Source organism: Drosophila eugracilis, unplaced genomic scaffold, assembly GCF_018153835.1.
Source record: "Drosophila eugracilis isolate 14026-0451.02 unplaced genomic scaffold, ASM1815383v1 contig_367, whole genome shotgun sequence".
In the NCBI taxonomy this organism is placed as follows: domain Eukaryota; kingdom Metazoa; phylum Arthropoda; class Insecta; order Diptera; family Drosophilidae; genus Drosophila; species Drosophila eugracilis.
Genome location: NW_024573224.1, coordinates 5,910,658 through 5,921,787, shown reverse-complemented (window position 1 = coordinate 5,921,787; position 11,130 = coordinate 5,910,658). Strand labels below are relative to the sequence as shown.

The 11,130-nt window shown below is 40.2% G+C and overlaps 1 protein-coding gene across 1 annotated transcript; it reads right to left on the bottom strand.

Annotated features, from left to right (window-relative positions):
• Positions 1-781: 781 nt before the first annotated feature.
• Positions 782-2,074, bottom strand: LOC108115748 (putative gustatory receptor 98a). Its single transcript, XM_017227318.2, has 3 exons — positions 1,258-2,074; positions 954-1,189; positions 782-895 (listed from the first exon to the last, which is right to left on the bottom strand). The coding sequence occupies exons 1-3, from the start codon at positions 2,072-2,074 to the stop codon at positions 782-784; spliced, it is 1,167 nt and encodes a 388-aa protein (XP_017082807.2).
• Positions 2,075-11,130: the final 9,056 nt, after the last annotated feature.

The following is an 11,130-nucleotide window of genomic DNA, read 5'->3' as shown; positions in this document are numbered from 1 at the left end:
TCGATTTATCATAAACCGTTGGAAATGTCTGCCTTAGGTTCAGACTCTGGGCCTACTCGTGCGGATATTTGAAGAAAGTAGGAGTATTATGTATGCCCACTTGGTCATGAATCTGAGCGTGGCAACAATTGCCTGAGTGGCTAACTTCAAGCAGGCTCGCCCCCTTACACTCTAAACAGTTTATTTCCTGAAAAATCTAAACAACACTGGAAATGTGTTAGAAATGTATCAAAAGTATGTGCTTATAGGAATTTTTAAATAAATCTTGAAATATGTTAAGTTTAAAGAAAAAAACCAAAGGCTTTTTAAGGATCTACCAAATGTTTTAGAATACCAACAGTTTGTTTGCTTCGTTTTAAGTTTTATTTGAAATAAAAATTGGGATATATTTACTTATAAATTTATTAAATTTAGCTTATTTCTTTATAAATATGTCTACAAGTGTACGTTATAAACACACTTGGCCACGTATGGACCCCTGACAGATTGGCCATGCGTGGCCAACAAGCCCGAAACATGAGCACAAGTATGTCCAGGATCTCCCTGGGTCCTTCCTCCCACACGAACGGTCAGTGGCCGCCGGGCAAAGTTTATAATAGAATTTTTAAGCATGAATAATTATGTGAGACGAAGTCTTTCCACCAGCTGCTGCTTTGATTGCCTCGTTGTCCTTTTTTGATTATGCACGGGCAGACATCAAATTTGCTAATTAGGTTAATTGACTTTAATTTAATAAGCACGCGACTAGACTGACCAACAATAATCGATACCAAAAGGTCATTTAAATGGGGGCACTGGGTGTGGAACTTTCTACCAGTTTGTTGAAGCTGCTGGACCTCAGGTTGATGCTAAATTGTATGCAGATAATAATATAGCTGAATACTCCGAAGATAAACTAGGATACATTTTAAGTTTATTTATATTTTTGTGTGGGAATTTGAGTTATAGCTCACCTTGCCTAACATTTCCGTGTTTATAGACACTAATCCTCCTGCACTGAATTGACATCTCTCCTGACTTAACTGTAGGTTAAGTCTTCTTAGAGCCGTATTTAGTTGACTACTTCGCCGATCTGTAGTGATTGTGTAGAACATCGACCTGAACTTACGCTGCAGTGCATCACATCTTGTGCAGATGTAGCAGGGCACTATAATTTCTAAGATTTTGATGCACTCATCAGTAGCAACATCTACCAAATATTGAACATAGTTAGGTTATGAGGTTGAACTAACTAAATAATGATTAAAAAATACTAACAACATTTTACGGGTAATTCAGGGCTCTGAATTATGTTAAGATATAGCCAGTACGGCAATGCCGAAGTATCCAGGAATAATTTCATGAGCATAGTGATAAGGCTTAGCTGGAAATAGCGCTCCAAGCACCGGATAGATTGCCACAATGAGCCATGGATTCTTTGCAATTTAACCAGCTTTTCCAGCGACAAGCGACGAATGGAAAACAGCTCAAATCGAGTTCTTTGCAATTCTTCCAGAACCTTTGAAGCTCCAACGATAAGTTCCTGGTAAAGGAACAAAACCACAACACAGTACAAAGAAAACTCGGAGAATCGAGCCAGCAATATAAATTCCGAATACATGGCATAGAATGTGAGTGCCCGGTTATTGTAGATAGTCACGAGGAAAAATATAATCCATCTTATGACTAAGGATGCATAAATACCATTGCAATATCGTCGAACTCTATTTGTATTAATCGGTACACCCAAGTACATATTTATCTGAATATGTATTGCCTGGAGTTTCCTTTCCACATCCTTGCTGCCATGTCCCCACACTAATTCCAATACAATGATTACATGACTTGCAATTAGGGCTGCAAAGTTGGTCAGATCAATGGTGACCGAAAAATGATCGTTTTGAAAATCGTATCCCAAATCGTAGTCAAAATTTAAACGCTGGTAAGTACAAATGGCAATTGCAATCAAAAGGATTACACTGCTAAATACTTTCGCGGAAAGGCTCTGACTATAGGGCAGAATTCCCATGCACTTCATCAGTCGTTGAATGTGCAGCAATGAGGCACGGTGTAGTTCTCCGGGAAGTTGACCCATGACTGCAGTTCCTTCCACGAAGCACTCTGTTTTTAATTGGCTAAGTGCCGTAATCGGATAGACGTTGTAAATGCAAATAATCATCAGTGGAATTTTTAAATTCGGTTTGTTAGTTTATGAAGTGTTTCCTTTTAGTATTTTCATTTAAGGATATTATATTTTGCTAAAAGAGATTATGTTTTTCCTATCTCAAAATGCAAAATTGTTGTATCGAAAATGCAAAATTTGTTTATCCTTGATTTGGTCCACAAAATTGGCATTTTTATGGCCATAACTAAGCTAATAATGGTCAACATATAGAATGCCATACCTCGATGAGTTTGTTTTCGATTTCCTAGTCAAACTGCATTATTAGTTTAAAATGTCAAAATTTTTGATTTTGTTTCAAAATTTGTATGAATCGTAAATTTTGAAATTCGGTTTACACTTTTTTCCCCTCAATCCGACAGTATTGTTCCCTTAGCTAAGCCAAAAATGGCCCAAATGATGAATGTAATACCTCGTAGGGCTTGTAATTTGATTGCTATGATTCCCAATCGATTTGCACTCGAATCGGGAAAACTTCATTTTCGGCCATTTTTCGAAAATTTTGATGATATAAAAAATGCGAAATTTAGCCGAAAATTGATTTTCTCAAAATCGAAAAACGAGTGATAGGGGTGGTTAGTTTTGGTCGTTAGGAGCTCAAAACAGTTGTCCTTTTGGCTGTGCGTCTTGTTTTGACCGAGCAAGAGCTAAAAACCCGAACATAGTATTGCCAATTTCTGTTAAAAACGGATTTCCAGCTTTCTTAGCCATTAAGTCGGCACTCGCAGCACCGAAACAGAAGAATAACACAGAAAAGCAAGTATAAGGGTTTAAGGTTTTGGTTGTTAGCTGCGTAAAACAATCAATGTTTTAGACGTGCGTCTTGTTTTGACAAAGTAAGAGCTAAGAAACGGCAACAAAATCGAGATCTCTGCTGTCAAAAGACGTTTTCTTTACTTTGCGCTCAAAAAAATCAGTTATTTAGCCATAGCACAGCCAAAAATGGCCCAAATGATCAATGTAATACCTCGTAGGGCTTGTAATTTGATTGCTATGATTCCCAATCGATTTGCACTCGAATCGGGAAAACTTCATTTTCGGCCATTTTTCGAAAATTTTGATGATGGTACCCCTTATAAAAAATGCGAAATTTAGCCGAAAATTGATTTTCTCAAAATCGAAAAACGAGTGATAGGGGTGGTTAGTTTTGGTCGTTAGGAGCTCAAAACAGTTGTCCTTTTGGCTGTGCGTCTTGTTTTGACCGAGCAAGAGCTAAAAACCCGAACATAGTACTGCAAATTTCTGTTAAAAATGGGTTTCCAGCTTTCTTAGCCATTAAGTCGGCACTCGCAGCATCGAAACAGAAGAATAACACAGAAAAGCAAGTATAAGGGTTTAACGTTTTGGTAAAACAGTCATTTTTTTTAGTATTTACCAACAATTTATTTTGTAAATTTTTAGTAGAGATGTCTGCAATGCGTTTAAAAAATCGAGATTTAAGTTGTGAAAAACGTTTTAATTTCTCGTCCCCAACTGAGGGTGCCTGCGCCTGCTGATAAGATCCTTTTGTAATCACCCGAAATGACACATTTCCCATTCAAATTAGCATCAAAGAGATGCCGGAGCTAAGTGGAAGCAGATGCCCCAGTGCCCATAAGTGAAATGATTTGTTAATTTCATTTCACCACCACTCATGCACAAACATACACACACACAATCATAGCTCTTGGGAGCGATGAAAATTGCTTATCAAAAATATGGCAAGGAGGCGTGGCAGGCAGGCATCGGTGGTTGGGGTGGGGCACATAAATTTGCATGCCTTTATTGCAACCACAGCGAAGACTGGCAAACAAACGGGGAAATGTACATACATACATAGTATACATATACAAACGAAAACACTCATACGAAGCCAGTTCAGAGAAGGCAGACACTTACATCCGCTTTACTGGTTTTTATGCAACCACCGTGGCACTTTGTTTGCACACTTGTAAAACACCTGCAGAACGAACGCCTTTGACGGGAGTATCAGTAGGTGTATGTGTGTTTGTGTATGAAGTAATGACTTAATTGCCTCACCCTTACCACCCAAAAAGCACCCCCAAACCTCTACCTCTACACTGCGATTGATCCAGCCGCAATTCGCTGTCTGCAAGTGGGCTTCATAATTCAGCACAGGTGTCGAGGGCGCTTTGTCTTTGATTGTTCGTCTGGAGTGACTCTAATCTCTGCCAGCCACACCAACACCATCACCGTCACCGTCAGGATCTTTCGGGGTGTACCTATATACTTGTACATATAGCAGTCGTACAGATATGAGAAACACCATCTTGGCCCTTGATGTTAAGGCCTCTGGTCTGGGTTCAATTGAAGCAATTGTGCGGCGTTGATTTGTATAATTTTGTAATTTGTATACCAAAATTGTGGCCACACATGTGCATGAGTTGGGGGGAAACCATTTCGCTGTTTGGGGGTAAAAACGTGTATAAATAAATTAAAATGTATAAGCGAATACTAAGCCGGGGACGATGGAAAAGTTTTAAGGTGATAAAAGAAATTATAAGAAAGAGGTCTGGCCTAAATGTCATCTGCTAGTCTACTTTAATCTTCTAACATCAAATATTATTTAAAAAGAAAGATGAATAACATTCCTTAAAAACTGCCAAACTTCTATTTTTGTCTAAGATTTATCTTTTTTTTATTTTACACATTTTTAAGAGTTGAAGCAAAAAATAAGAAAACCTCTTTCCTATTTTATATAATTTATATTAATTCCCACTTTGTATACTCCTCGACCTACCCAATCGGAATAATTCGCCCAGCAGAAGAGGCAGCAGTTGCCAAATGTAATTATCGAAATACTTGCCACGGGATGAGTCGTCTATATGGTTATGATATTCCGTAGGCAGTGGCATTACTAAGTGCCCTGCACGTGGCCCCAAGGAGTGCTGACTTTGAGTTTCCCGGAAGTGGGTGTTTGGTGAGCGGTTTGAAGTCGCTTAAGGCTAGGATAACTCTGGTTTTGTATACGCAATTCTAATGCTGATTTCTGAACATCAGACACGCGCCTCTGGCACAGATGCCGGTGACGACGACTGAATCCCCAACTCCTCGTGGCTCATGTGTGCTCCTCTGATGTAAGTCATTCCATGTTATCTGATTTTAATTTGGCACAATTTCCCTTTTCGCACCTGTTGTGACCTGTGCTCCCTTTTCGTCAGCCCATTAAAAATATGCAAATATAAATATGCTAATTTGCTGAAAATTGATTTTGCAATTTAATTGAAAATTCCATAGGAGTCTTGTTGCTGTTGTAATTGTTGTTGCGGCTGTTTGTGTGGTGGTACCAGATTCCGAATGGTGTGAGTTCTCTACATGAGTCTTGTAGCTGCGGTTGTTCGAGCAGCTGCCACAAATTGCATAAATACGAACAATACTCGCAACATTTCCATTCTTCGCACATCATTTGCAACTTTTTGGGGGCTAGGCTGCTTTTAATGGCATTAAAATTGCCAAAATTACTACACGCATCACACAGAACCTGAAAAAGAGGAATAGAACGATGTTGCTGTGTTGAAAATCAATAAGAACAAAGTTCAATTCAGTTTAGAGCTATTGGCACTGCCTGACAAATGCTGCGTCTGATATATTGCCCCAGACTGGCTCAATAAATTCCATGTCGCCTTCTCTCTCTTGACTTGCAAAAATGTCCCCCTCCGTTCAGAAGGGGCCAGGAAGTGTGATAAATGTGCGGCATTTGGCGAGCAATGCAAACATGGCACCTTAAACTACAATCAAAAATAATTGCATTTCTCACAACGGAATCATTATGAGAGATGGGAATGAAAAAAAAATGATAGAGAGGGGACCGAGGGAAAAAAAGAAAGAAGAAGTCAAAAGTCCTGACAATCCCCGACCAGACAATTGCAAAAAGTCAGCAAGATGGCAGCTAACATGGCCAGCTAAGTGATAACAACATATACAGTGGTGGTCAAACTGGTAAGATGTAGAATTTTCCAAACAAAAATAAAGTATTTAACACATAAGGTTTAGTAACTAAGGAATCAACAATAATTATAAAGCTGTCTAAAAGTATGCTGCAATATTTTAGTCAACATGCTATACATCTTAGCATTATTATTTCATCCTCAGCTGTACGTGTGTGTTAGTTTGGAAACATCATTTATCTTGTCTTGGCAGCGAGTCGAAGTCGCCTGCAGTCTTCGGACTTGGAGCTCCAAATCGGACAGGACCTCGCACTGACCGAGACAACTAAAAATATATTTTCACCATGGCTATAGCTATTTATTGCCGAATTCGCTTATTTTCTTTTTATTTTTTCTTTCCACCATCGCAGACTTTTGGAATGTTTGGCTCTATTTTTCACTATAATTGGCAAGGTTAAACGGGCGGGGGCGAGTAGCGGAGTTCATTGATATCAACTGGAAACTCACTTGTTATTTGATCGCATATTTGCCTCAGAAAAGGTCACTGGGACAATTATCAAAAGTAGTAAGGACTTTGTGGGGTTTTGAAGCGTGACGACAGTCCTCTGTTTGCCTGTTTGCCTTTCGCTTTTGCGCTTTTTATTTCACTGGCTGGCTGGCAGACGGCGCAATTAGGCCAGCAAATGTGGCGAGCAGAACGCAAAATGCCGAAATGGCCAAAATGGATGTCCTGCCGCAGGCTCACATCCAGATACACTCACACACAAGCAAAGACACATCCTTTGGTCTCTTTGGGGCAAACAATCGAAGATTTATTGTCCCTCGGCGCATTCTTTGGCACTGCGAATGTGCAAACTCGCGCTGAAATATATTCCCAGCAGAAAGTTGTGTAGGCAGCCCATATAAGTGTGCTATACTTTAGCCACAAATCATAATCGATTCATTGACAAGTCGTCGCTCCATTGCCCCATTCTCTGTCCTATTTATTCCGCTTTTCTTAAAGAGGTTTGAGGTCGTTTAAGAGCATATAAATTCTTATTTAAATTTAATGTGCAATATTGGCACAAATATTATATTTCAGTTCTGTAAATTGCTTTTAGTTTCTTTTGCTTTAAATTTAAATTTATAAAGTTTACGTGCTCGACCAAAATAGCAACTTCATTTATGTCAAACAATTTTTAATTTATGTATCCATAATTACTCAGCTTTTAGACTTTGCTTGATTTGGCATTACAAGGTGGGGACAATTTACGCAGACGGGATTAGTCGACTTAGGAATTGCCAGCTCAGTGTTTTTATCAATTGTCCTCCTCGTTTTGAGGCCAAGGAAAAGACGAGCTTTTAAGCCGATTGTCTTTTTTGTTTTTGCTCCTGTCGGTTTTACACATGAAGAGCTTTCTGGCTGTCCATTGAATATTTACCAATGTGTATGAAATTAAGACTGAGACACTTTGAGACAACAAACAGCTCAGATGACTGCCAAGGTGACAGCATTATATTCGGGTGCTAAAGAATTTTTCATGGAAAGGTAAAAGAAGGAGTTGGGGTGGGAGTAAGAGTCCTCACAAGGACTCAAATCCGTGGAATACACGGGTTTCTGTTCAGTTCGCTCAGCTTTTGGCATAGCTGCTTATTGCTGTTTACCATATTTGCGCTTATTTGTTTGTCGACTCTGGCAAATATTTGAATTTGAATTCAAACGTGCTTGACACATAATACTCCGCCCGAAGCCTCAGCCTTCGTAGCCTATTTCGCTGTGCAAATATTTTATGAATTTCAATGCGCCAACAGCATTGTGGGGGCGGCAATGGCATGGAGTGGGCGTGGTGCAGCTAGGCAGCTTCACAGCTCTACAGCTCCATGGCTCGGCAGGTGACACAAATGCGCCAACGAATAAAAGGCAACAAAATGTGAAATTAGTTTGACACGTGTACCTGGGTGAAAGGTAAAATAAAATAAAGAATACGAGCCCAGCTCAGACAGCTGCCGCAGAGATTTTTGCGCGTTAAAATAATGTCGGTTTAGGGATTCAATGCGAATAATGCAGAAATGCTGACGGGGAATTCCTGTCGTTCGACGTTGATATGGATTTGAAATCGAAACCGAACCTAATTATTTCTGTGCTTATTATAGATCCGCTGAAAATAATTACACCATCGACTTTAAGCCCTTTAATGTTTTCTGTAACTCTTCAGCTGAAATTATATATCTTCTCTTTTGCAATCAGTGAAATGATTTCATTAAATATTTCCCCAACTTAATTATCCAGCCACCTTTGTATTTCGATATTGTACGTAATCGCATGTGAGAGTCTGCCTGTATTTAACTTTAAGCTCTTCCACGAGGGAAATGTCTGTAAGAAAAGCTGCAAGCTATAGTATCCATACCCTTTCCGTAGTCGGTCATGCTGTATCCATATATATATTATATATATAATGCAGTCTGACAATCGCATCCGTACAAACACATTTCACCACAAATCTACTTAAAACGCAATTAAGTTGAATGCAAATACTGCTGGGAATTCGGTTCGCTGACGGGCCTGCAGAAGAGCGAAAGCGAAGACCTCCAGTTAAACAATGGCAGACAGAATAAAGATGCAGATCCTTTCCATTTCCCCTCCCCCACCCAACACAAGCATCCTGCATATGTATGCAGGCTAACGTAATTTCCACAATAAAATATTCCACGAAAGGAAAATAATAAAGAAGATGCTACCGCTCTTGATAGGACTGAAAGAAAAACTATCAGAATAATCTGCGCGCTACATCCCTGAGAGGAGTTCAAATTTAAGCACTGAAAGAAATAATTCGCTGAAGATATAATTCCTGTAAATACTGAAAATTAAAAAAGAGTCATAAGCTATTCATTATATTGAAAACTTCCATATATGACTTTAAAATAAAACTTTTTCAACAAACGTCATAATTCCTTGTATTAAAAGATTGTCTTTTCGCAGTTCGAATGTCCACCAATTTTTTCCACGTGTAGGACTCACCTAGGACTGCAGCATATGGCAGCTGCCTGGGGTCTCTATCTCCCACTTTTCGCCGCTTCTCGCTGATGACTTAAAAGTTAAATTTGTTTTTGAATAAACTTGAATCAACTTTTGGCCAAGGAGAAATGAAACAGGATGCAGGCAGCTTGCTCAGTGGCTGAGCGAAGGGAGGAATGCCAGGCGCCGGGGCGAGGCTCAACACTTCAAGGTTGTTGGCAATTTGCAAAACATGGCCAGGTAATTGATACGAGTACAGATGCCAGAAAAAAAAAGGAACGAAAGAGGAAAATAAGTGAAAGCAGCGGCATGGCAAAGAAGTCTCGCAAATTTGTGGAAATGCATATGGCAAATTGTTTTCAAGTGAGTGGGGAAGTGCGTGAGCTCCTTGCAAATTAATTGTGCGTGCTGCCTGGCTGCCAGTTGTGTTGCGTTGTGTTGGCCTTGCCATGTCAAAGTTTTGGCTTTCAATTGCGAAAATTGCGGAGCACGCCTTTGTTGGGGCTCATTAGGCACTCGTGGTGAGGCCCTACGAGTGCGAATCTGTGTTGGCCAAAAGGAAAAGTGGGCATGGGAATGGGAGTGGGAGTGCATTATGCCCAGAATCCAAAGTTTATAAAGCCGTTTGTACACATGCCAAGTGTTGTGGAGCCGGCAGCTTTCCAGTTTTAAAGGAGTTTGGAGCTGTGAGTCTGGATCTGAGGACCAAGACATAAACAAACGACCGACCAGTGCAGTGCAGGCTGCTTTTTCGAGCAGAAGCGAAAGGAATTTCCTTGCCATAAATTCACTAAAAGCTTTTGCAACGAGAATTTGTAGCTACCTTCCGCTGACAACATGGCTCACCTGTACAGGTGTGAAGGGCGGGTGGTTGCTAAGGTGGCTCCGCCACAGGATCCTGCCACCATGGGGTGCCCAGTTCGTTGCAGTCAGACCATTTTTCTCGCCCTGCAGCCAAAGCGAAATTTACGCCTCCTACCTTCATTATTATTGCACTTTGCCACACACACACACACACACTCAGACACACACACATAGAGAAACTCTGTTGTTGTTTTTGGTATTTGGCTTTTTGTTGGCGGCTTTGGCCACCGCAGACAATTTGGCAAACGTGCAAAAGAAGTTTCTAAATAAAAGTGCAAACTAAATGAGCATTTAGTGTGCTCGCGCCGTAAATTCCTGTTGAAATATTTCTGTCGTCTTACAATTTAGCGTTGCTAGCTAACTTGACTTGTGCAGTTTCTGAAGTTCAAATGCTTAAAGCTTTAATTTTTTAATAGGCTTTGGAAACCAGATAAAGTGTAAGGGTAAAATTGCAAAGAAAACTGGAAACCTTTTTTGGCACTTTTGGTGGACTCCCAGGCATGGATGATGTACATTTTGAGGTATTTTGTGAGAAAAGGGGTGGAATAAAAGGACTAAAATTATTACGACTTTACATATATTTCTTGTAAGTGAATTTTGATCCTCGATAATATTTAATAGGAAAAATCAAACAATACTTTGATTCTTCAAAAAATCTCACTTTAAAAACCATTGTAAAATAGCCTTAAATTACATCTGTCGACAGACTGGCAACGTGACTTGTGCCACCGCTGAACAAGACTCTTAAAGCTTTAAAGCCCTTTATTGCCACACGGCGTATGCGTTATGCGAGTGCTGCGACCAGCCATGAATATACGTTTGCATTTTGCATTAATTATGTGCCAGAGTGTAGGGCTTTGACAGTGTTAAGACTACCACGGCATCACTCACGCTAGGCACAATAAAATGGGGTAATGAGGCGCAGCTGCCATTGCTAAATACGGGCCTAGGCACACAGAAATGCCAACCGACTCACACGAGTACACCTTTTTTATGTGTCTGACAGTCGTTTGGCAGGATCTGGACCCCGAAAACTGGTCGCAAGCCCCTACTCTTCCATATACCTTATAGCAAATGTGTATGCCTACATACCGCACCGTGGCGCATGACTTCATTAGTGTAATGAAAACAGAAACTGGCAGCAAAAATGTCAAGGTTGATGCCCCTTCCTTACAACCTTCCATTCTTCCGCCTTCTCTTTTCGGTGTGCAAATCGTCGCCAA